This window comes from Xyrauchen texanus, chromosome 10 (assembly GCF_025860055.1).
Source record: "Xyrauchen texanus isolate HMW12.3.18 chromosome 10, RBS_HiC_50CHRs, whole genome shotgun sequence".
Lineage (NCBI taxonomy): Eukaryota > Metazoa > Chordata > Actinopteri > Cypriniformes > Catostomidae > Xyrauchen > Xyrauchen texanus.
The window spans coordinates 2216552-2243551 of NC_068285.1; the positions used below are offsets into that span (position 1 = coordinate 2216552).

A 27000-nucleotide genomic window follows, 5' to 3' on the forward strand; every position below is an offset into this window, starting at 1 on the left:
GATCGGCACAAATCAAAAGCTTAGGCTGGACTTTATTAAAGGTTTCCAATGGGAGACCCTTTAGATGAGTGAATTGTTTCAGAAGGCTAGGATTGTTCAGGAAGGACCTGGGCAGTGAAAGCCCCTTTGACCTGGTATTTCTGCTGGGAACATGCTGCAGAAATGGTAAAGTTCACACTGGCTCCTCTAAGGACCTCTGCATCTTGACGAACAGTTCTAAGCACCAATGCTTCAGCTGTAACCTTCAATCCCAGATACTGTGCTGCAATGGGTAAAAGCATTGTCCATTCAGAACCATCATCCAAGATTGCATAGGTCTCCATACATCTACCATCATGGCTCAGTAGGACTTTTACAACTTTCGGTAGAACTCTAGGAAAGCAGCTTGGATGACTAAGTAAGAAAACACCGGAATCTGGCTTCTTCTGATTCATCTCATGATGTTTACCTTTACATTTAAGACAGCATTTCTTTAGATCACACCAGGAAGCCAAATTACCCCTGCCACATCTTCAACAGCAATGGTTCTCTTTGATCCATTTTCTCACACTCTCCATATAAAGCAGGCTAAATTCTTGACATCTACTCAGATGATGATCATCACCATTACAAAATAGACATGGGAATTTCAGGAACTCCTTTCCTTCATAGAAACTCGAATCTTGGATCAGACTAGAAGAATCATTAGCCTTTCTCACTGGAACACTACTCACTCCATGAAGAATCGTTTTAGTTGGTTGATACTGCCTCATTGGTCTCCTCTCATTCACAAAATGGTCATTAGGCCTCATCCAGACAGCACCGACTTGTGCTTCTACTACTTGACACTCTGCTTCCTCTTGAAGCCACAAAGATAAATTGACCAAGTCATAAGGTTCTCCTGGATGAGTGATTCTACTATGCTGGGTATTATTAGGAACTTGATCAGGGGGAAGTCTACTCAAAAGTGGTTGAACATGAGAAGAACAAGCCAATTCTGCTGCTCCTTCACCTTGGTCCAAAGACTGTTGCATGCCCACCAGGGCACAGATATGAACTGCTAAGCTAATGAAGGCTTGTGAATCACCAGCTTTAATATTTGAAAGACTCATGATATCAGCAATTTCCCTCAGTACAAGTTGATGTGGCTGACCATATTTCTGCTGGAGGGCTTCCCATGCTGTACTAAACGGCAGAGAGTGGTTAGAAAAAGCCAAAGCTAAATTTCGTGCTGAATCCAATTATAAATGGTCTTGGAGAATCTAGAATTTATACTGCTCAGTCTCATCCTTTGGTAATTAATTCTTCAGAGCCATCTTTAACATTATGAACTGTTTAGGATCCTCTTTACAAAAATATGGAAAGGAAGGGCAGTCAATTCGATTCAATTCGGGAGGATGGATGGCATTTCGGAGGATGGCTTATTTCAACCCTGCTTGAGAGCTTGAAACAGGCAGTTGATCTGAAGTCTGAGAAACACAAGGTGTATGATCATTTTATAACATTTGGTTATTCTGTTGTTGCCAAATAGGTCTCCCAGACTTGGGATGCTTCAGCCCAAACGGACTGAAATGAAGACTGAGCATCTTGAACAGCAGATTAGGCTACTGTTACATTAGTCGAAAACTTTCCTGATATTCCTTTGCTGCTGAACATGATTAGTCAGATTTTCAGTTTGAACTGTAAGGGGTAGAGATGATGGATTAATTGTGCCAAATGCTGAAGTAGATGGAACAGGTAACTGACTGTTAAGATGTTCATTTTCCGCTACTGGATTACGCCAAACCTGCAGAGAAATTGGTGGACACTGAGATAGTAAGGGAGGGGCAAAGAGGAGGCGAGAACCAGCTTGTCAATATAAATCATGTTTAATGACAAACTTAAACAAAAACACTCAAACATAAACACATACAGGGCAGCCACCAGTAATTTCCTCTCACTCCTCCCGGTGTTGCCTCAGGGTATCACCCATCTGCCGGCTGGTCATCCCCGCCTTCTTCGACCTGGGAGGAGACAGGAGGGGAAAAACAACAACAACAACAACAACAAAAAAACAAACAAAATAGGCGAGGGAAAAGGCCAACATGGTGCGAAAGAAAGAGGAGAGAGAGAAGAACTCACTCACCGGTTCTCTGATGTGCCATCGCGTGGTCCTCGAACACTCCTTCACAATCTCAGGCAGACAACAGCCGCTCCTCCCCGGGCGGACCGGAGTCAAACATCCGACCCCCAGTGGACAGAACGCCCCTCCGTTTTTCTGGCGGCACGTGGGGACACTCCTCGACCCCTCCGCGTTTCTGGGGGACGGCAGGGCACTCCTCTGCCCCTGGCATCGGTTCCATCGCTCCAGGTGGTCGGGGAATCCAGTCCCCACTCACCCTGCGGATGCCGGCCGTTCCCCACTTCCGGCGTGCGACATTCCAGCCCGGCCCCACCCTCCTTAGCTCCACAGGGACGATGACAGAACACCCTGGGAATCTTGAGGTCGTTGACCATCATAAGCATCCAATGGAATTGACAATTGGCTTTATACTGTTTGCCAAAATCCAGGATATACTGGATTAGTATACTTATTATACTATAATTAGTACTGAGGAGTTGGTACCATGGAGGGAGGAGGTGGAGGCAAAGAAGACTGTCTACTGACACATGGTAGTGACCTTAACTCAGGAATAGCTTGCTAATTCTGATGCTCCTGCAGAAAATCTCGCAGCTCTTGAAATAATGCTAGACTCAGTCACAGCAGAAGGGGCAAGGGAGTCCATATTAGGTTAGGAAGGTGCAGATAAATGTTAAATACTTGCTTTAGATGACCAATAACTTGCTGAAGAACACATTGGATTAACTTTACTATTTACTGTATCTGTTTCACACTTTTGCCCAATTCCATAACAAACTCCTTCAACTGTTTCATCTCCAGTAAGACAGGGTCACAAAGTTCAGATTTAACTTCTACAATGGATCTGATAGTGCTCTGGACTGGGGCTGAGGAAACTGAATGGCTAGGAAGTGTCCTTTCATAATCCTCAAGATAGACTGGAGGCTTGGTCTGTCTTGAAGACTGTCTACATGGCATTGGCTAATTAACTGATCTTGGTCCATTGGAATACTAAATTTCCAGCTTGAATGACCATGTAAAAGATTCCTAGGATACTGTTGATTCGCAGGGGGAGCATCACTATGGGGCATCAGTTAAAACACCTTGAGGAAACATCCATTTTAAAGTTTTATTTTCACCAATGCCAGTACATGTCATTTCATAGGTGCATCAGACTGGTTTCTAAACAAATACATTAAGAATGTGAATAAACAAAGACAGTAAGTCAACAATAATTTGCATGACAAACAATTCAAAGAATACCATATATTAAACAACCCAAATAAAGATAACTTACCTCAACATACACAGCCACAACACCATATGAGTATTCCTGAGCAGCAGAGACAAGGACAGAGAGTAAACTGCTCTACTAAGCCACTTATTAGAGTCCCAACAGCCTGCAGCTGTCAACAATGGGTGGAGCTTCAATGACATCCGTGTCATAGGGATTTTCAACATTACATTTTAGGTACATTTCTGCAATGCCATTCACAATTTGTCATTCTTAAAGATAATAGCCTAATAATTTAACTGTATGATTAGCGTCATGGGTTTCTTTGGGGTACCGCATAGCACCTCCTCTTCTGCACACAACATCATCACACCTGAGGCCGAGTCCTGATCTCCCACATTATCGGCGCATGGAAAAAACTGGGGCTCTGCAACAAGTTGACCTAGTTTTTTAGTTTTTTTAGTTGTTTGTTTTGGTGCCTCTCAGCACCCCCTCTTCTGCACGCGGCATCATCGCACCCTAAACCGAGACCTGATCTACGTCATCGGCGCATGGACAAAACATGGGGCTTCCACTTCTGCAGAATAAACAATTGTTTTTGCTGTTGTTGTTAAAAAATATGCTGTCATTATTTTACTTTGAAGTGTTATTGAAATAAAAGTTTAGTATGCAGATGCATAATCCAAAAGATAATTATGAGGAATACTCGTTAATGTAGCAACAAAATAAAAAGATTGAACACTCGTTTATTATACCAAATGTGAAGAATGTGATATCACTACCCATGTATTTTTCTCATTTAATGTTCAACACTGCATCAAATATTTATGTAGACTCATTACACAATTTCACAATGAACAGAAATGATTGAATATCTTAATAAAAATACACAAATAAATACCTCAGACTCAGCAAAAAGATAAACCTTTTCTAGTAATTTTAAACGTGACCAAACTGTGGTTAATAAAAGCTAGCTCATAAATGACTAGAGGGAAATATTCATATTAAATTATAAAATTAAATTAACGTTTACGTTTTCATGAACAGTGTACGTACATCAAACGCATATAAACACACACACACACACACACACATACACACACACATAAACACTTACTCACACACATACATACACACACACACAGACACACACACACACACACACAAAATAATAATAATAATAAAACAACAAGTGGCCATATTTAGGCATCCAGTCAGATGAACAGAGAGGTAGAATCCAGATAGGGTGGACATTGAATTTAATTGAATATACTTTATTGTCCCACTTAGAGAAATTTGTCTTGGACTCAATTCACAGCAGCCAGTGGACAGCAAACACATACAACAAGCACAACATAATTCAAAATTACTAACACAGCACAATATAATTTAAGTACATTACACACAATGTAAAAATACTAAATACAATTCAAGCTCCTATAGACCTACAGTGCCAAACCTTAAGAAGTATTATTTAAATATAAATACATGTACACATACACAGTCAAATATATAAAAACAAAATATTATTAATTTGAGAAGACTAGCTCAATACAGTATCTATATGGACCCCTAGATACTTATATGAAGAAACTTGAGTTATAGCATTGTCATCTATTATTACTGGACTGTGGTCCCCCACAGACCTAAGGGGTCTTTTTATCATTTAGAGTCAAATAGTTACTGTCATACCATTGTACAAACCTGTCCACTTCTGAAAAATACATGAGAGGACAGGTTTTCTTGTGCACTAAACTCAAAACACCAGTGTCATCAGAAAAATTTAAAATAAAATTACTATCCATACTCCTTGCTCACTAATTAGTATATAGTGTAAATAAAATGGGGGAATGGACACAACATTGGGGAGCCCCAACATTACAGTAATACTCTTAATTTCAAAAACTGAATTATTGATCTTGACCTGCTGAGTGAGATTTTTCAAACATGAATAAAACCATTTAATAAGAAAAAAGTGTTCACATTCAACTCTCTCTGTTCCTTAATGAGCAAGTGAGGTTGAAGAGTATTAAAAGCAAATCTAAAATCTACAAAGAGTAACCATGCATAGGCTTGTGGATCTTCTAAATGCTTATTAACAAGATGAGTAATACAGGTAATAGCATCATCAGTGCTCCGGACAGGCCTATAAGCAAACTAAAGTGGGTCAAGTGATAATCTGATATCTTCTTTGAGGACAGATGCTACCAAACATTCAAAACATTTCATTACATTTGATTGAAACCACAGGTCTATAGTCATAGTTCTCAACTGAAAAAAAATGTTTAGGCACAGGGGAAATTTTTTGTTCCCACAATTATGGAATGGTCTGTGTATTCAAAGATTTTAAAAAAATGGGATACCATGCTGAATGTTTTATATGATTGATTTACTGTCATGTTTGTTTTCTAATTCTGCATGTTTAATGTTTGCCTTTTGTTGTGTTTCTATGATTTGCATGCTCAAATAAAGAAATAGCATTACTGTGTGGGTTGACATGGGATGTGTGTGTGTGCACTTACTGTTTGCTAAAGAAATGTTTAAATAACCAAGAAAAAAACTGTTTAAGTAAATAGAATAAGATATGTTATGTGACACACAGTGTTGCTTGTGTCAGTACACTAAACCTTTCTTTCCATTCCGAAGCTTGTCCGGATTTAGATGAACTGACAGAAACTGTGTCTGCCTATACACTCACCTAAAGGATTATTAGGAACACCATACTAATACTGTGTTTGACCCCTTTCAGCCTTCAGAACTGCCTTAATTCTACATGGCATTGATTCAACAAGGTGCTGAAAGCATTCTTTAGAAATGTTGGCCCATATTGATAGGATAGCATCTTGCAGTTGATGGAGATTTGTGGGATGCACATCCAGGGCACGAAGCTCCCGTTCCACCACATCCCAAAGATGCTCTATTGGGTTGAGATCTGGTGACTGTGGGGGCCATTTTAGTACAGTGAACTCATTGTCATGTTCAAGAAACCAATTTGAAATGATTCGAGCTTTGTGACATGGTGCATTATCCTGCTGGAAGTAGCCATCAGAGGATGGGTACCCGGTGGGGACTTCTGCTGTTGTAGCCCATCCGCCTCAAGGTTGTGCGTGTTGTGGCTTCACAAATGCTTTGCTGCATACCTCGGTTGTAACGAGTGGTTATTTCAGTCAAAGTTGCTCTTCTATCAGCTTGAATCAGTCGGCCCATTCTCCTCTGAACTCTAGCATCAACAAGGCATTTTCGCCCACAGGACTGCCGCATACTGGATGTTTTTCCCCTTTTCACACCATTCTTTGTAAACCCTAGAAATGGTTGTGCGTGAAAATCCCAGTAACTGAGCAGATTGTGAAATACTCAGACCGGCCAGTCTGGCACCAACAACCATGCCACACTCAAAATTGCTTAAATCACCTTTCTTTCCCATTCTGACATTCAGTTTGGAGTTCAGGAGATTGTCTTGACCAGGACCACACCCCTAAATGCATTGAAGCAACTGCCATGTGATTGGTTGATTAGATAATTGCATTAATGAGAAATTGAACAGGTGTTCCTAATAATCCTTTAGGTGAGTGTATATCCTTTTGTGAGGAAATGATCATCTCCCAAAAATCCATTCTCATTTATCCAAATAATAAACCCTGGGTCTCTAAATCAGTAAAAAGCATAATTAATCAGAGGAACATTAGTTTTAATCAGGGGGATATGATACAGCACAGGGTATTATCTAAACAGTTGAAGAGGGAACTCAAGCTTGCCAAGCGCGTATATAAAGACAAAGTAGAAAACTTGCTGCGTACTGGAAATTCACATCCTGCTTGGGAGGGCGTGAAAACCATAATGGGATTGCAGTCCAAAAAGCTTTCCATTACTCAGAATGGAAAAACCGATCTGGACTTTTCTAATGAACTGAAAGTTTTTTATAATCGTTTTAATATCAATGATTTTAGTGAGGAGGTGGCTGTTTTTAAAAATGTTGATTTAAATCCTGTGAATAATATTGTTTCCATTGATAAATTCATGGTCTTGAAACTCTTTTGCGGTGTAAAAGAAAGGAAAAGTCCAGGTCCCGATGGGATCGGGGGTCGTGTTTTGAAGAACTGTGCTGTTCAGCTGGCAGACATCTTCTGCTTCATTTTCCAGTTGTCTCTACACCTGCATAGGGTCCCTTGTCTTTGGAAGGACTCAATAATTGTTCCTGTGCCTAAGATTCAAACTCCTAAGACCCTCAATGATTTCAGACCAGTGGCACTTACATCTCTTGTCATGAAAGCTTTTGAAAGGCTAGTGAAGGATGCACTTTTGGACACTGTACAGGATAAGTTAGATCCTTTCCAGTTCGCCTACAGGTCGGGCAGAGGTGTGGACGATGCAATAGGGACACTTTTAAACATGGTTTTTAAACATCTTGAGGGGGCCATGTCTCTTGTCCGTCTACTATTTATTGACTTTTCCTCCGCTTTTAACTGCATTCAGCCCCATGTTTTAGCAGACAGGTTGAAGAACATTTATAACATTGATACTGGATCTGCTGGCTAATGGATTTTTTAACAGTGAGGTCACAAAGGGTGAGAGTGAACAGTGTTTTATCAGATGCACTTTTTTCTTCTACTGGGTCCTCCCAGGGCTGTGTCCTCTCCCCTCTTTTATTTGTTTTATAAACAAATGAATGCCAAAGCCATCATGAACCGCGCCACATTATAAAATTTGCGGATGATTCTGTCATCGTGTCCCTCCTCAGTAGTGATGACCCTGAACACGGTCCTGTAGTGGATGATTTTATTGATTGGTGCAAATCCTCCTTTTTAAATATTAATGTGGCAAAAACGAAAGAGATGTGCATTGACTTTAGAAGAAATCCCACTGTCATTTCCCCTGTTGTGATGGACAATCAGCCAGTTGAACTAGTGCAGCAGTACAAATATCTTGGGACTGTAATCGACAGTAAACTGTGCTTTGAGTCCCAGGTTGATGCTGTGTGTAAAAAAGCACATCAGCGCATGCACTTTCTTCGTAAGCTTCGTAGTTTTAATGTCGACACTGTTTTTATGGAAATGTTTTATTCCTGTTTTATTGAATCAGTTCTTACTTTCTCTTTTATCTGTTGGCACGGGTCACTTTCTATTAAACAGAAAAATCGCATGCAAGGTATCGTGAAGGTATGCAGCAAAATTGTTGGCACACCCTTAAATGACCTACATGACCTGTATAAGGTCAGATCTTTGAAGAAGGCGAGAGCCATCCTGGCTGACCCCAGTCATCCCTTGTGGGATGAATTTATGCTGCTGCCATCCGGGCGCAGATATAGTCGGCCGCGATGCAGAACAAACAGATTAAAAAGGTCATTTATTCCGACTGTTATCACCATTGTTAACAATACCCGGTAAATTCAAATATAAATTATGTTCCCCTTCTGTCGCTCTCTCCACGTTGTGTCAGAGAAGCGACACTAGGGGTCTCTCTTGAGCGCCGATATCCACCTCTGATCTATGAAAAAAGGCCAATGAGAGTTGGCAACCAGTATTTGCATGTCCCGCCCCCGGACATACGGGTATTTAAGCGGCGCAAATACGGGAGTTCATTCAGAAAATTTCTTCGGAGCCGATGGTCGTGTTTGCAGACTGCTGCGTATTACACACCGAGTTCCTGCTATCCTCTGCTGCATGCTGTTGGATTCTACGGCGCACAACAGCGGCTTTCTCCTGTTTGCACGGCTGTGCACTTCCTGCCCCTGAGCGCATCGACAGTTGCAGATAAGAAAGATCTCTCACGAGTCTTTCATTCATAAAAGAGTGATTTTATTTAAAAGAGTAATTTCCTCTAAAAGAGCAAAAACACAGCGGCGTTGAACGTCCTTTTAAGGACGCGTCTTTTTAAAGATGCCTTTCCGCCCCTGTGTTGTTTCTGGATGCGGTAGAGTACTCTCCGCTTACGACGGCCACAGGCGTTGTCTCGTGTGTCTGGGCAGCGATCACACCGAGGCTGCGTTTGTGGATGGTTCATGTTCTCATTGCGAGAACATGACCATGACAACGTTGCGGTCACGGCTTGCTTACAACCGTAAGCAAGCCACTCCAGCCGCCCCCCGCGTCGCTCCTTCTTCCCACGGGATTGAGGACGATGCGGCTGGCGATGGAGGTGATTTGGGATGGCAGCGGGTGCAGCTCCGCCGGGTACGCCCCCTCGGACTACCCACGCCCCAGCACGCTCGTTGACTCCCGTCCCCGCTCGAGGTGGCGGCGACTCGCCTCACAGCCAGTCTGCCTACCCTCTTGCGATGGAAGCAGATGAGTTCGCCGCGACATCGGAGGGCGTGGGCTCTGACGCTGAGGGCTCCTCTGGGCTGCCGCCTTCGGGCTTGCACGCCCAGGAGGAGGCCGACGCGCAGATGTCCGATATGCTTTCCCGGGCAGCCAACAGCGTGGGCCTGGATTGGAACCCTCCATCCTCCCCACAGCCATCACGGCTGGACGATTGGTTCTTGGGCGTGGGGCGCCGCTCACAGCCTCGCCCCCCCCCCCCGGTTCCTTTCTTCCCGGAGGTGCATGATGAGCTGACGTCTTCGTGGAGAGCACCCCTCTCCACTCGTCGCACCGCCACCTGCTCATCCGCCCTCGCCACCCTCGACGGCGGAGCGCGCCACGGGTACACGGAGATCCCCCAGGTGGATAGAGCTGTTGCGCTCCACTTATGTCCCGGAAGCACTACCACCTGGCGGGGCCGCCCTGTACTCCCTTCCCGGTCCTGTAGAGCAACATTCTCGCTCACCGCGAAGGCCTACAGTGCTACCGGACGCGCCGCTTCTGCCCTGCATGCCATGGCTCTCCTGCAGGTCCACCAAGCCAAGGCACTTTGCAACATGCACGGGGGTGGCCCTGATCCCGACACGCTGCAGGAACTGCGCTCAGCGACCGACCTTGCCCTGAGAGCGACGAAGGTCACAGCGCAGGCTCTCGGGCAGGCGATGGCCACCCTGGTGGTCCAGGAACGTCAGCAATGGCTGGACTTGGTTGAGATGCGTGAAGCCGACAAGACTCGCTTCCTCAACGCCCCTGTCTCCCAGTTCGGCCTCTTCGGCGACACCGTTGAGGACTTTGCCCAGCAGTTCTCCCTGGTGAAGAAGCAGACGGAGGCCATTTCGCACATCATGCCGCGCCGCAAGCTTGCCGCCACGGCCCAGGCCCCACCTGCTCGCCGAGGGCGTCCTCCTGCGGCCAGAAGACCTTCTGCTCCGCCCCAACCTGGGCCCAGCTCTCAGCCCCGGCGTCGAGCAAACCGCGGGAAGCGTACGCCCCCTGCCTCACGGACCCCGTCGAGGACCCGGAAGGCTCCCAGGTGTCCCTGAGACAGCGGACCCAGAGGACGAGAAGTTAGCTCCGGAGATGGTAAGACCGCTCCGTCCCCGGTGGAGGGCCGGGAGGAGAATCTTTTGTTTTTTCATTTGCCGTACCCCCTGTCGGGGGCTGCGGTACCCAAATTCTCAATAAAAGAGCTATTTCCTTTACCTCTGGGTCACATGGCCCGCAAATGCCGTTCTCACGGCACCTTGCTTTCAGGCCTCAACAGTCTCGGCGCCCAGGATGCGGTGCTTCCGCCCTCAGCCCCACGACTGTTCCCCGGCCGGCCGGTTCAGACGAGTCCAGAGGACGCCAGCATCAGACCTCCTTCTCAGTCACGAACCCGCCCCCTGCCGGGTGCACGGAACAAGGTAAGTGCTTTGAGTTTATTCTCAGCACCAGAGCCTCGGGACGCCACAGCGCCTCCCGACGCCGCGTTACCCGTTCCGCACCGCTGCGAAGCCCCGCCGGGTACATCCAAAATACTCGTCCCCTTGGTGCCCCTAGCACGGAGCTTAGAGGCATGGCTTTCACTGCCCAGCTCGTCACGGTGGCTGCACTGGACCATCCGACTCGGTTACGCAATTCAGTTTGCCAGGTCTCCGCCCCCCTTCGTGGGCGTTCATTCCTCCGCAGTGCACGGCGAACATGCCCACTCCCTGCGCGAGGAAATCGCCTCCCTTCTAATCAAGGACGCGATAGAGCCTGTCCCTCCGACCGAAACGAAGAAGGGTTTCTACAGCCCTTACTTCGTTGTACCCGAGAAAGGCGGCGGCATACGACCGATCTTGGACCTGCGAGTTTTCAATCGGACCTTGTCCAAACTCCCGTTCAAAATGCTTACCCAGAAACAAATTCTGTCTGGCGTCCGGCATCTAGATTGGTTCGCAGCGGTAGACTTGAAGGACGCATACTTCCACGTCTCAATTCGCCCTCGACATCGACCCTTTCTACGGTTCGCGTTCGACGGCCAGGCGTATCAGTACAAGGTCCTCCCCTTCGGCCTGTCTCTGTCCCCTCGCGTCTTTACGAAGGTCGCAGAGGCAGCTCTTGCCCCGCTACGAGGAGCGGGCATACGCATACTCAATTACCTCGACGATTGGCTCATTCTGGCCTCCTCGCAGGAATTACTAAGCGCACACAGAGACCAGGTGCTCGAGCACCTCGGCCGTTTAGGGTTTCAGGTCAACTGGGAAAAGAGCAAGCTCACCCCGGTCCAGAGCATCTCTTTTCTCGGTTTGGAGTTAGACTCAGTCTCAATGACAGCACGTCTCCAACGAGCGTGCTCAGTCAGTGCTGGAATGCCTCGCTTCTTTCGAACCAGGCACCGTGGTCCCTCTGAAACGTTTCCAACGGTTCCTGGGGCATATGGCATCCTCCGCGGCGGCCGCGCCACTGGGGTTGATGCATATGAGACCACTTCAGCATTGGCTCCAGACTCGAGTCCCGAGACGAGCATGGCGCCACGGCACGCACGGCGTGGAAGTTACCACTGCCTGCCTCCAAACCTTCAAACCCTGGACAGACCTCTGCTTTCTACGGGCAGGAGTACCCTTGCAGCAGGTGTCCCGTCGCGTTCTGGTTACAACCGACGCCTCCAAGTTGGGTTGGGGCGCCGTGTGCAACGGGCGCGCAGCCGCAGGCCGGTGGAACCGAGGCCCGCTGCGCTGGCACATCAACTGCCTAGAGCTGCTGGCCGTTTTTCTTGCCCTGAAGAAATTTCTTCCGTTGATTCGTGGCAAGCATGTCCTAGTCAGGACAGACAGCACCACGGTGGTGGCCTACATAAACCGCCAAGGCGGAGTACGCTCCCTCCACATGTCACAGCTCGCCCGTCGTCTCCTCCTTTGGAGTCAGCAGCGACTGGAGTCACTGCGCGCCACTCACATCCCCGGCAACCTCAATGTGATAGCGGACGCGCTGTCAAGACAAACCTTGCCTGGCAGAGAGTGGAGGCTCCACCCCCAATCGGTCCAGCTGATTTGGGACAGGTTCGGCAAGGCCCAGGTAGACCTGTTTGCCTCCCAGGAAACTTCCCACTGTCCGCTCTGGTATGCCCTCACAGAGGCTCCCCTTGGGACAGATGCTCTGGCGCACAGCTGGCCCGCGGGGCTGCGCAAGTACGCTTTTCCCCCAGTGAGCCTTCTTGCACAGGTGCTATGCAAGGTCAGGGAGGACAAGGAGCAAGTCACTCTGGTGGCCCCCTACTGGCCCAACCGGACGTGGTTTTCGGATCTCACGCTCCTCATGACAGCCCCTCCCTGGCAAATTCCCCTGAGGAAAGACCTTCTTTCTCAGGGACGGGGCACGCTCTGGCATCCGCATCCAGACCTCTGGAATCTCCACGTCTGGTCCCTGGACGGGACGCGGAGGATCTAGCCGGCCTACCTTCGGCCGTCATAGATACTATTAACCAAGCCAGAGCCCCTTCGACCAGGCATCTTTACGCCCTGAAGTGGCGTCTGTTCGCGGACTGGTGTTCTTCCCGAGCCTTATGGGACTCCGGAGACCCCCCTTCGAGCCGCTTGACTCAGTTGGACTCAGGGCCCTCTCTCTCAAGACCGCCCTGCTGATCGCGCTCGCTTCCATCAAGAGGGTCGGGGACCTGCATGCGTTCTCTGTTAGCGACGCTTGCCTGGAGTTCGGTCCGGCAGACACTTTCGTGATCCTAAGACCGCGACCGGGCTACGTGCCCAAGGTTCCTACCACACCCTTCAGGGATCAGGTGGTGAACCTGCAAGCGCTGCCCCGGGAGGAGGCAGACCCAGCCCTTTCACTGCTGTGTCCAGTACGTGCCTTACGTATTTACCTGGACCGCACACAGAGTACCAGATGCTCTGAGCAGCTCTTCGTCTGCTTTGGGGGACAGCAGAAAGGAAATGCTGTCTCCAAGCAGAGACTTGCCCACTGGGTTGTCGACGCCATTTCCCTGGCTTATCACACCCAGGCCGTGCCCCCCCCTTTGCGGGTCCGAGCCCACTCCACCAGGAGTGTTTCGTCCTCGTGGGCACTGGCTAGGGGCACTGCCCTAGCAGACATTTGTAGAGCAGCGGGCTGGGCAACACCTAACACTTTTGCGAGATTCTACAATCTCCGAGTTGAGTCAGTATCGTCCCGTGTTCTCTCAGGTACCGAGCCCGTAGAACTCGGTTGCACGTCCACGATCTGACCGGGTGAATCGCTTGCACCCAGCGCCCTTCCCCCTAACCAGGGGAAACAGTGCGCCTTCTTTCCCAGGAGATCCCAGGTTTGGGACACTGGTTGACTCCTCCCTAGCCCTCGTGGGTCGCAGTTCTCTGCGGAGGAACTCGCCGACCCAAACCACTGCGGGTACCACTAGCTACCCTGTACTGGTATAGGTGCCCCACAGGTAAGGCCTCCTGTTCGGACTCCCCCTGTGTGTAAAACCACGGTTCTGTCCCCTCACGAGAGTTGACTCCGTGTTTTCCTTAGGCAGTTACAGCTGCCTCGGGTGCCATGCTGTATGCTTCCCCCCCTCTGCGAGGCTGGATCTACCACCGCACTACTGTTCCGCATAAGACCTAAGTATAGGCCATGCGATGTATTTGCCACTCAAAATTTGCCTCCCCTCCCGGGTAGGTGTGGCCTCCGCAGGGTCTCCTCCGCCCTACTAAGGGCTAAGACCCCCTTCCTTCAATGCGTGTAAGGGCCCCGGCCGTAGTTGCTCTATGCGAGAAACATAGAGAGAAAAGAGGCCCAGCCAGGCTGGCCCGTTCCCATGTTGGCGGCCGTCACCTTGTTCCCCCCCTCCAGGGTAACGATAAGGAATCCTGATGGCTTAAATGGGGCATTGGGGAAGGGTACGTGCAGCCTGATACAGTTGGTCGTTCTGCACGTAGGAATACCTGCTCGCTCCTGTATCAGCAGATCACGTACACGGCTCAGCGCATGGCTCTTTTTAAGTGGACCCCTAGTGTCGCTTCTCTGACACAACGTGGAGAGAGCGACAGAAGGGGAACGTCTAGGTTACGTATGTAACCTCCGTTCCCCGATGGAGGGAACGAGACGTTGTGTCTCCCCTGCCATGTTGCTGAGCCGAGCCCCTGTTGTGGCCGGACCATTTCCGGCTCCTCAGAAAAATCCTGAATGAACTCCCGTATTTGCGCCGCTTAAATACCCGTATGTCCGGGGGCGGGACATGCAAATACTGGTTGCCAACTCTCATTGGCCTTTTTTCATAGATCAGAGGTGGATATCGGCGCTCAAGAGAGACCCCTAGTGTCGCTTCTCTGACACAACGTCTCGTTCCCTCCATCGGGGAACGGAGGTTACATACATAACCTAGACGTTCTTCTGTGGTTGTGTTTATTGTTGTTGTTTGATTAATATATTTGTTACTGCTGGTTGTAATCTAAATTGCCCCTCGGGGATAAATAAAGTTACCTTGACCTTGACCTTGAAGAATGATGGAAGCAGAAATCAGGCAGATGGGTAACAATGACTTTTTTTATGGGTAACAATGACGTTGTTTATGTTGTTTTTGTTATTTGTTTGTGTAGATTTCTCTTATTAATTTGTTAAAAACGTTTTGCTTAAATGCTGAAAGGTGCAGTAGAAATAAAACATTATTTATTTTCACCAAGAGCCAATTACAGAACTTTACTGCATAGATACTACATTTACAAAAAGTGCTTTAGTCAAAATACCAGTAAAATCATTATCATGCAAATTAAATACACTTATGTGTTCATTTGGACAACATTGTAACATTACAAGTCAGATTGACAAACTCATTTTATTTTGTAAAGCATGTGACACCTTAGTGTAAAATATACCAGTAGGCTACAAACTGATTTAACGTTCAATAAGCAGATAAAAAAGACCTGAAATTGACTAGAAACACAGATAACTGTTTCCATAAGGATGTAGGGCAATGACGTTTGAAATAATTTGAATTAAAATTCTGAGTCTGTGTTGTCATCTACTGGAAAATGTATAACTTTTCGGATGGGTTGGGTGAAGACGAAATTCCCACTTTTCTACTGCCATCTAGTGGAAACATGGCGGTACTTTGCGGGCGCGCGCGCGTGTGTGTAGGTGTGGGTGGGTGTGTTTTGGTGTGTGTGTACTGTAGGTGTGTGTGTATGGGTAGGCTTCAGTCGAAATTAGGCACAACGGGTGAAATACGACAGGTGTGAGACAGTGAGAAGACGGCTTTAGTCACTGAAGCCGCCCGTAGCACCTCACATTGACAATTTAACTGGCTACTCGGATTTAGTTTTTATAATGTGCGCACGCGTACGAAACTAATCTGAGCCAATCCGATCCGTGTTCAGTAGAAGGGCGCGTGAGGACATTTTGACAGTCTGATGCAGGTTGTGACAGGTTACTCCAGCAGTCTTGAGGAACTTCCCATTGAAAGTATTTGACGACGAGAAAATGTGAGCGAGATGTTGCAGTAAATGTAACTTGAATCATCCTGAATGGATTATTTACTAACAATTCGAAAGAGAGATGATTATTATACTCTTTACTCTGTTTTTTATACTTTTTTACTCAGTGTGTGCACTCAAAGTCAAGTGTGGTAAGAAACCTTTTGTGTATGTGTGTTAATAATACTGAACAGAGACAGCTCGAAAGATTTCAAGCTGTAAATGAATGTACACAAGTAAATATATACCAGCTAGTGTGATTTCAGCACACAATTCTTGCTTTGTCATTTAAACTTTTAACTATAAATCTTTGTAGTACAAATGGAAATGATGTCTCATGTTTTTCAGTTGATATCATCCTCCTCTCTGTAATTAATCGTTTTAACTTTACAACTCTTTATTTTATAATGCAAATATCTTCATAAATTGAACAGCTAAGGAGTTTTGCTGCTTTTAGTCTATATGTATTCCATTTAATGTCATCAATATGCTAATGTACTTCTAAATGCTGACAACATTTCAGAAGAAAGAAGCATTTCAAATTGGCAATTGACCCTGGAAATTGGTGCCCAGGTAGAGATTTTTGCAACTCCTATTTGCTCCACTCCTAAAATCTCACTGGGGAAAAAAAATATTGTTTTGTCTACACTCATTTGTGCCATTCAACAGTGAAGCTTGATTCCACTCACGTTAAGATAACCTCCATTGACAGAGCAACTGTAGTATCTTGTGAAAAACTTGAAAAGCTCAGAGATGGTTTCTCAGATGGGTAAATTTATCAAACTGCACACCAATATCATTCAACAACTTGAAAAGGGGCTACAAAGGTGTGTATTATTGCTGATGTAACGCAATATGTAATTGCAATGTGTGCAAATGTGTGTAGCGACTGACACTTAAGGCTGTCGCCTTTAGCCTCCTTGTTAGCACACCTGCCTCCCATGCAGGAGATGCCGGTTCAAGTCCCATACGGAGCTGTGCAATGTGTATAAACCTCACTCTCCTGACCTCAAGAGAGTGAGGTTTATACACAAGCGAATAATGTTCAAGGTTGTAGCCTTTAGCCTCCTTGTTAGCGCACCCACCTCCCATGCAGGAGAAGTTGGATCGAGTCCCATATGAAGCGGATAGAAAAGGAGTGTCACACTGAACTCTAGATGCACATTTTGGAGTTGGTTGTAAGAATGTAAGTCATTGTAATCAAATGCTATTTATTAATTTGCGACTATTTGTGAATGTTGAATGTCAAACATCAAGACAACTTTATTGCAGTTCAGTTCTGGATCAGTGATTACAGCATGATTTTAGTGAGAAAGCTCAATAAAAACAGCTCAAACACTTTAGTGCTACTGAACACAGCCCATCATATTCTGACTTTAATTATACAACCAGACCATTAACTCTTAACTTTATGTTTTGCAAAGACACTGTTTTTACATTATTTTCCCCAGAAAAACACTCACTCCAGTATGAGCACATCGCCCTTTCCACACCGGACACATTCTCTGGATCTATGTTCAGTGCTGTTAGTGTGTGTGATGATAGACAGATCTCCCACTACAGTTATGAAGAACAAGACTGGAAGAAATCAGAAATCTGGAGAGATGTTCCTGAACTACATGAGACTAGAGACTGGTTTCTACATCAGGTTAATATTCTGTCAAACTGCACAAACTCCAAATGTTCTGGTGAGTTTAATGGGTTTCTCTGATCAATCATCAGATATGTTATGAAACTGTAATTATCTATAATTTGTGTGAGATTCTAATCAATATTTGTGTTGTGACTGTAGAGCTTCATGTACTTCAGAGAAGAGCTGGATGTGAGGTGGAGAAACTTCCTGATGGAGCAATCAAGAATCTGAAGGGGTTTGATGAGTATCATTATGATGGAGAAGATTTTATTGCCTTTAATTTTAACACAACACAGTGGATCAATAAAAATCCCAAAGCCAAAGAAACAAAACTGAAGTGGGACCGTCAAACAACAGAAAACCAAATCATCAAGGATCAACTCAAAAACTGCATGAACTGGATCTCCACATTTAATAATACTCAAATAAGTATGTTTCAATAAGTTTTAGTAATAATAGTAGTTCTAGCAGTATTTTTAAACAATTTCTGTCCTGTATAAAAACTAATTAAAGAGACTGATGAATTTAATTGAATAAAACTATGAAAATGTGAATGTGTTCATGTTGTCATAAGACTCTGGAATGTGATGCATATATCCTGAATTATTCTTTGTGATGAATTATATCAGTATTTATTGTTGGTCCCTTTAACTCCAGCTCTTCCAGATGTTGAGGTGTTTGCTGTTGAATCTCCTCAAGACCAAAACAAGTTGATTCTGATCTGTCTGGCCACTGGTTTCTACCCCAAACACCTGGAGATGAATATGATGTTGAATGGCATTAAACTGGATCATGTAAACTCTTCTGGAATCAGACCAAACGGTGATGAAACCTTTCAGCTGAGAATCAGTGTGGAGATCCACAGAAATGAGGAAGAGGGTTTTGAGTGTCATGTCAATCACATCAGTGTAAAAGAGCCGGTTATATCAGAATGGGGTAAATATGATCAAATCTTCAGTATTGAGTGAATATGTGGATATTTGTTGTATTTGTGTCGCTTCTGACCTGAACACACATTTGTAAACGAGGCTAAGCTTTCTTTAAAGTGTACATCTGGAAATAGTTGTTGAATGTTATTATACATTTCTGTGTTTGTAATGTGTATATTTTTGTCTGTCATAATTTTGCAGATGGAAAATGCAGTAACTGCAGTGAAACATCTAGAACATATAGTATAACAATCATAGTTGCAGCAGTCGCAGTTACAGTGTTCATGAATGTGATTTATATTAATATCCACAAAAGAAAAAGGTCTAATGGTGAGTTCAAATGAGTTCATACAGAAATTATTACTTTAAATATTCTGTTGTTTAAAATAGTTCTTGAATCCATTTTCAAGAATTGTATGTCAGATTTCTTGGTTTGATGTCTGAGGTGTCTTTCTAAATCTCACAGGATGAAAATTAATATTCAACATTAATTGCACCAGAACTTGATCATTGAATAACTTGGAACATTACTGTTAATTTAACTCTTTATTATACTATAAAAAGATTTTATTAAACGTATCATTTATTTTATGCCACATGAGATGGGTCCAAAAAACACAGTGGCACGTGACGCTCAAACGCATTCAGTGTGAACGGCCCCTTTAACTTCAATATACTGTAATATTTTTTAATGGAATGTATAAGAATATAACAAGAAAATATTTTGTTATTTTATGATCAATTTCTTGCATGCATATTGTCAAAGTCAATTTCATGAAGACCAAAAGCAATGTATTATGTAAACCCTATTTATTACTATGTTTTACAAATAAACAGATTATTAATATTATTAAACACATTGGCCTGCTGTTGCGCTGCACTTAGGCAAAAGGACAGTTGGCACATCGTAAAGTTGAACAAAGTCTTAAATCCATTTGCTGCATTTTGAATGTGACAGAAAGTATAAACATAACTTTAGCCTCATTACAAAAACTAAACTGAATCTGGTGTTTTTATGAAACGGGCTATAATTTATTATCCTGTGTACTGTATTTCCACTTACATTAATCTCAGCAAATTCTGTGGGATGGTGCTCACGGAGGTTTGAAGTGTTAAAATTATTATTATTATTTTCAGTAAAAATAGTCCTATTCCTCAATATTCCACAGTGTTGTGTTTGTAGATTTGTTTGTGTGCTGGTGTTTATGCCATTAAGTGTTAACTTTAATAATTTCATGGTTGAATTTGTTTAAAGTTTTATTTTAATAACACTGTAGCTGACATCAAGGTCAATTTAAGATTTATTCTTGATTATTTAAATAAGTTTCTAATAGTTTTGTGTTAAAGAAACAACAGATCTTTAATTGGTAGATTTAAGCCAGTTTGGAAGGAACTGTTTATCTGTGACTTTTATTACAACAATAAAAACTCAAAAGACTCTATAAAAGATTGTCCACATGAAAAGTCTCTTATTGAGTCGTGCTGCTCATCTGAAGTTACAAGATGTTACAAAATCCAAGATTTCAGTTCTCCTTTGGTAATTATCAGCCAATGAAATACGTTTTTCCATTTATTTGATATGTGATTTATATGTTTGTCTCTGTAACACATTCAACATGTTGTTTATGATGATTTTTGGTTGTTTTTTACAGTTTGTTTTATGTCATGTGGATTATTTTTGCATTGTGAAGAGTAATAACTGAACATAGAGTGTATTAATACTGTTCATTTAACTCTGTGAAAATACATTAAACTTTGAGGAGTTACACAGAACATTTATTGTGTTTATTTGTGTCATTCTATATTCTGTATTTCTCTTCTATGTTTGTTCTTGCCTATATTTGAGTTCTTACTGCATCTTGAGTTGATCAAATGTTGAATCTTTCAATAAATCGGCAGTCATCTAAGAATCATCGTGCTTGTGAAATGACTTTGGGGAGCTACCATCATAATAACTGCTCTAGAAGAAAACAACACAGTTTGTAACATCCGTAAAGCTGCGGGTCCAGACGGCATTCTGGGTCGCGTCAGCAGAGCATGCGCGAATCAACTGGCTGGTGTTTTTATGGACATTTTCAATCTGTCCCTCTCCCTGTCTGTAGTCCCCACATGCTTCAAAACATCAACCATTGTGCCTGTACCGAAGCAAGCCACAATCACTTGCTTAAATGACTGGCGTCCTGTTGCTCTGACTCCCATCATCAGCAAATGCTTTGAGAGGTTAATTAGAGATCACATCTGCTCTGTGCTTCCCCCCTCTTTGGACCCATTGCAGTTTGCCTACCGCAACAACCGCTCCACTGATGATGCCATTGCATCTACAATACACACTGCTGTCTCCCACCTGGAAAAAAGGAACATATATGTGAGAATGCTGTTTGTAGACTACAGCTCAGCATTCAACACCATAGTGCCCTCCAAGCTTGATGAGAAACTCCGGGCTCTGGGCTTAAACAGCTCGCTGTGCAGCTGGATCCTGGATTTCCTGTCAGGCAGACGTCAGGTGGTTAGAATGGGCAGCAACACCTCCTCATCACTGACCCTCAACACTGGAGCCCCGCAGGGCTGTGTTCTCAGCCCACTCCTGTATTCACTGTACACACATGACTGTATGGCAACACATAGCTCCAATGCCATCATTAAGTTTGCTGATGATACGACGATGGTAGGTCTGATCACTGACAATGATGACAGAGCCTACAGAGAGGAGGTGCACACTCTGACACGCTGGTGTCAGGAGCACAACCTCTCCCTCAACGTCAGTAAGGAGCTTGTAGTGGACTTCAGGAAGAAAGACGGAGAACACAGCCCCATCACCATTAATGGAGCACCGGTAGAGAGAGTCAGCAGTTTCAAGTTCCTCGGTGTCCACATTACTGAGGAACTCACATGGTCCGTCCACACTGAGGCCGTTGTGAATAAGGCTCACCAGCGCCTCTTCTTCCTGAGACGGCTGAGGAAGTTTGGAATGAACCACCACATCCTCACACGGTTCTACACCAGCACTGTAGAGAGCATCCTGACTGGCTGCATCACCGCCTGGTATGGCAATAGCACCGCCCACAACTGCAAAGCCCTGCAAAGGGTGGTTTAAACAGTTTTACAAAACCCTGCCACTGAATATGAAATGTGTGACTAAACAGTAGCATGTAGGAGGAACAAAATTTCACTTTTAAGAGAATTCAAGAATAAGTCTTAAAAATTCTAAATGCACCAGTACACAATATACAGTGACATCTAAACCAAACATTATTATGCCAAAGGTATACATTAAAAGCATCTGAAAATACTCAAAGCATCTTAAACTCCATATACAGAGAAAATCATATTCTTCAGGGACTGAACTCTGTTGTAACACTTTTCTCCCGATCCCACAAAGATGTTCTGCACTGCCTCAACTGTGCATTTCAGTCCTTTAGAAACTCAATATTTAGCACATAGAGAAGTCCAAAGAGTTCCATGAAAGCAGTGGGAAAGTCAGATAGGACCTCCATGACCAGTTTCCTCCAGGATGATGCTGAAGTTTAGACCTCTTTGTTGCCTGTGAGAGGTCATCCTCTGTGACTTCAAGGATGCCCAGTTTCTCTCCTCTTGCGTAAGTCTCCTCTAAATCAGTGTCCTAAGAATTATATAAATTTAATGAAAAATGGTTGTGCATAAGTTTAAATAGAAAAATCAATGCTCAAATAAACTCTTGCAAACAAAACATAGCACATCATGTGCTAGCCTGATGTAAACACGATGAAAACGAGCCACATGAAAACCATGTCAGCACCTTTATTAAATATAACCACACGTTTCATAAAAGAATGAAAATATGAGATGAACAAAAGTTGAAAACCCACCAGACAGTCTTGGATATTGCATCACGCTCCCTGTGGTACAAGGGGAGTCCCCGTAGAGCCGTAGTCTACAAAGAATCATGATAAAATTATGACCAGACAAAATGTATCTTACTTGCTCCCACAAAAAGAGGTCAGGCCATCTTTCTTTGATGACCGAGACCAAGGGCTGCTCATTGACTATCTCTTTTCCTCTAAGAGGGAATGTAATTTCCATTTTGGTCTCGCTTCTCTAAAGGACACACAGACCACTGATGTGAGCAAGGGAGTTTTTGCACTGTACTTTTATCAGGATGTGTGTGGACCCGATGTAGATGAGTTTTCAACGCACCTGGTGTATTGAAAGTGCAGACACACTTGGAGAACAGGCACAACAATGCGACACGTCAGCCTGGGTGCCAATGCTTGAGCCGGTAGTGTCTCAGCAGCAGATTTTGACTGGCACAGGTGTATTTACAGTACCTACACTGCATGAAGTGTGCTCTCAAGGTAGAGCTGCATAAGAAAATACTCAAATGTGAATGATCAGATTCATAAAAGGCAATTTAATAATGAACAATGAAATAGGCAATTCATTTTTTCTTCTACTTTTTTTTTGTGTATTGCAACTGCTGCACAGCAATGAAACTCCCCTATATGATCAATAATCATCATCTCCTCGGAATATTCTAGAAAGCAATCTTCAACTGTTAGTGCAATTGCCCTCAGTACAGTATTAACCCATGGAAAGCAGGTCATCTGACTAACGAGGCTACAGAATCATATGCACAACTTCCAAACGCAATTTAATTGTGCAGCAAAATCCATCGCAACAAAAGACAAAAACATATTTATTTGATGTAACAGGATTAAAAATACAGCTAGATTTAAACATACAGGAATGTTGATAACTTACAAAGAAAAGGTAGTAGTGTATCTATTGTTCCTATATCGACTAATTTAGGAAAAGTGTGACTCAAAGAATAAACAATGATCATCAAAAACCAAATAAAGTCCTCACATAAAGATTCTTCTGGATTATCACCACGTGCTGTCTCTTCTTTCAGAAACATTCTTCTTCCGCCGTTTGCTGAAAACTTCCAGTTCTTTCTTTTTTATTATTGAAGAAAATATCAAAACAAACAATACAAATACAACATTTCAAATGCTAGGGGGAGGTATAAATAATATTATAAGAATATTATAAAAGTGCACATGCTTGTAAAACTCGAATAGCTTTTTGTTTCTTCGAGGGCAATATTGACTCCATATAATGCTTCACTTCATTATTAAATACTATAAAAAAAAAAAATGAAAATGTAAATTTATGAGTTTTAAATTTAGCCATTAAAATAAAATAATATATAAAATAAGTGTGGGTTTGTTTATCTTTGGAGTTTACAATAATACCTAAAGAACATATTTCCACTGTAATGTAACATTTTCATCAACATTTCCAACAATAAAATCAAAAAATGACACATAAGGGCCAAAATAAATGAACAGCTGTCTCTGGCTTCTGCTGGCAAAAGCTACAACTTTCATCTATATCTTTTAAACTTGGTTAAATAATGATTGGAGTGGTGGTGGCGTAGTGGCTAAAGCACAGGGCTATTAATCGGAAGGTCACAGGTTCTAACCCCATGGCTGCCACCATTGTGTCCTTGAGCAAGGCACTTAACTCCAGGTTTCTCTGGGGGGATTGTCCCTGTAATAATTGCACTGTAAGTCGCTTTGGATAAAAGCGTCTGCCAAATGCATAAATGAAAATGTAAATGATTAGCAAGCAGTTGACTTATTATCAAAAATAAATATGGAGAGACAGGGCAACCCTGCTTAATCCCTCTAGATAAATTAAACCTACTAGATGTGCCAAATAACAATTTAATTGAACTGCTGCTGTTCTTATAAAGGGTTTTAATGAAGAATTTTCCAAAACCAAATGTTGTAAGTGACTCAAAAATAAACTGATGCTCTACGGAGTCAAAGGTCTTACAGAAATCAAGAAAAAGAATAAACCCATTATCTACATTAAATTCAGGATAATCCAAAATATCTAAAACTAATCTAATGTTGTTTGTAATATGCCTATTCCTCATAAAGCCAGATTGTGTTTCTTCAATAACTGAATCTAAAACAGCTTTGAGTCTTTTAGCGTATATCAGTGCAAATACTTTATAATCATTGTTCAGTAAACTAATTGGACGCCAGTTATCCAGAATAAGTCAATCCTTTTTTGGTTTGGGTATTAATGTGATTAATCCTTGATTCAAGGTAGGTGTAAGGCACTGATTACTAATACTTTCATTAAACATCTTAAGCAAAAAAGGGGCCAAATCTTTAGTAAATTGCTCATGAAATTCTGTGGTCAAACCGTCTGTGCCTGGCCATTTATTACTTATTAAATGATTAATTGCCTTTATCACTTCCTCAACAGAAATTGGCATATCACAAAGTTCATTTTCATCAATAGTTTTCACCTCTATAGAACTCAGAAAAGCATCAGATACTGTTTGAGAATAATTGGATGTATATATTTTCTTAAATTCACAACAGTAATTGGAAATTAGTTTCTGGTCCTTTGTTCCAACCCCATTCAAATGTAATTTATTAATGTTGTTATTAAGATTGTGTCTCTCTAAATTAAAGAAGTATTGTGAATTTTGTTCACCTTCTTCGAGCCAGCGTCTCCTTGATCGGACAAACACACCTTGAGCTTTCTTTCTATATAGTTCATCTAGTTTAATTTGCAGATCTGATAATAATAATTTTTCTTCATCCAATAAGCTGTCTGGGCATTTATTTGCAAATGTTGTTATTTCAACAATAATGTTGGATTCTTCAGCTCTTTTGTGTTTGGCTATTCAGCTTCAATATTTACTGACCTCAAATTTCAGAAGTTCCCAATTTGAACAAAATGCATCTCCTTATTGGCTTTATCCCAAAAGCTACATATCAACCCAGTGATTACTTTTTACTTCCTCATATAGTAGCAGTGGATTGTTAAGTTTCCAATAAGATCCATTAGTAAAACAACTTGTATTAGATAATTTAATATGAACACTGATAGCTTTATGATCTGTTAGAGGAGTAGAAATAATATCAACTTCCACATCATCTTTGTTAAAGCTCTCAGACAATAACCAGAAGTCAATTCTAGATTGACTAGACCCTGTTTTATTACTCCAGGTAAATTACTTTTTATGTGGAAATTTGGTTCTCCAAATATGTATAAGATTGAATTGATCCATGAAGTTTTTAAGATTGTTTTTTACGTTAGGTCGAGCTGGTGGCCATTTATCTATTGTTTATTTAGTATAATATTAAAATCTCCAACTAATAAAATTGCATTTGGATATTTATTTAACCAACAAATATACTTAAATATATTACATTTAATTTAATTAAATATAATTAATTATTAATGTGTGTTAACCTTTAAAAGAGCAAGAACATAAAAATACCTGATCAATTAATTTATTGCTATTTTCTATCATATTATGTCCCAAATATGACATTTTCAAGTTTTTGTCTTCAACATACTGCTTTTATTGACAATTTTGCATCAAGTATCTTTCATGAAAACATGTAAAAGGTCGAAACATTTGCCATGAGGTCAGTGAGTTTCTCACAATGCTGCATGTTACTTTAAAATAAGAAAAATATTATTTATTATAAAATAATGTTTTCTGTCGTGAAAAACTAAAAACATTTCAGCATTAACAACAGATTAATTATGATAGTAAAAACAGAGAAACCACAAAAGGTGTAAGGTTCAGAACAACATGAGGGTGTGTGTATGATGACAGCATTTGACTTTTATCAATGAGTGAACTCTTAAAATCTGTCAAATTTACACCAACTTTAAATGATCCTGTAATTAGTTCTTATAAATCCATTTATGAATGCAAAAGTGTGAAGCTGTTTTTTCTAGAATTGTCTGTTAAGTATTAAGATTTATATACTGTAGAAAAATCACAAGAATTCTGTATTTGTAAATGTTTATTTAGTATAAATAAAACAATGAGTATCTGAATGTGCCGTGTGTTTAATAAAGAGTTCATATATAGACTCATTTATTCATTTCAAATCATTATTTTTATTATTGAATCTGATAGTAAATAAGTTCAATCACATCACAGTGAGACACAAAGTACTGTCATTGTATTGAATTCAATCAGTTTCATTGATGAAATGATTTGTAGAAAGAGTTTGGAGTTGTGTTGATGTGAGATACAGTGAGTATATTTCACTCATCCAGTTGTGTGTGTGTGTCTCTGATGATCCATTTCACACACACACACTGAGGAATCAGGATAAACTCCAAATCCAGCATAGAGGGGTCGAGTGAATGTGGTGATGAGTGTGTGTAAGTGTGTGAGTGTGTGTGTGTCAGAGACGCTGTAGAAGGACAGAGTGCCGGCCGGACAGTCCACATACACTCCTACTCTCTTACAGTCGTGTGAAGGGGGACGAATGACAGTTCTGTTATTATTGTGACGGACAGTGAATGTGTTATTAGAGCAGAACAGACTCCAGGAGTTTATATTGACTCCAAACACACAGTCATGACTCCATC

The 27000-nt window shown here is 42.7% G+C and overlaps 3 protein-coding genes across 20 annotated transcripts in view; 2 read left to right on the top strand and 1 right to left on the bottom strand.

The window, feature by feature from the left end:
* LOC127650628 (NACHT, LRR and PYD domains-containing protein 3-like) overlaps positions 1-27000 on the top strand; it is an 857046-nt gene that overhangs the window by 804236 nt on the left and 25810 nt on the right. The gene's annotated exons all lie outside the window — the stretch shown is intronic.
* LOC127650627 (NACHT, LRR and PYD domains-containing protein 3-like) overlaps positions 1-27000 on the bottom strand; it is a 710662-nt gene that overhangs the window by 103075 nt on the left and 580587 nt on the right. The gene's annotated exons all lie outside the window — the stretch shown is intronic.
* On the top strand, positions 15983-20357 carry LOC127650640 (RT1 class I histocompatibility antigen, AA alpha chain-like). Its single transcript, XM_052136208.1, has 5 exons — positions 15983-16190; positions 17490-17726; positions 17831-18100; positions 18329-18607; positions 18802-20357. The coding sequence occupies exons 1-5, from the start codon at positions 16121-16123 to the stop codon at positions 18942-18944; spliced, it is 999 nt and encodes a 332-aa protein (XP_051992168.1). The 5' UTR covers positions 15983-16120; the 3' UTR covers positions 18945-20357.

Coding starts and splice junctions, on each gene's coding strand:
- LOC127650640 (XM_052136208.1), top strand. CDS start 16,121: ATGATTATTATACTCTTTACTCTGTTTTTTATACTTTTTTACTCAGTG. Junction 18,101..18,328: donor ATTTAATAATACTCAAATAA/GTATGTTTCAAT, acceptor CTTTAACTCCAG/CTCTTCCAGATGTTGAGGTG. Junction 18,608..18,801: donor GCCGGTTATATCAGAATGGG/GTAAATATGATC, acceptor ATAATTTTGCAG/ATGGAAAATGCAGTAACTGC.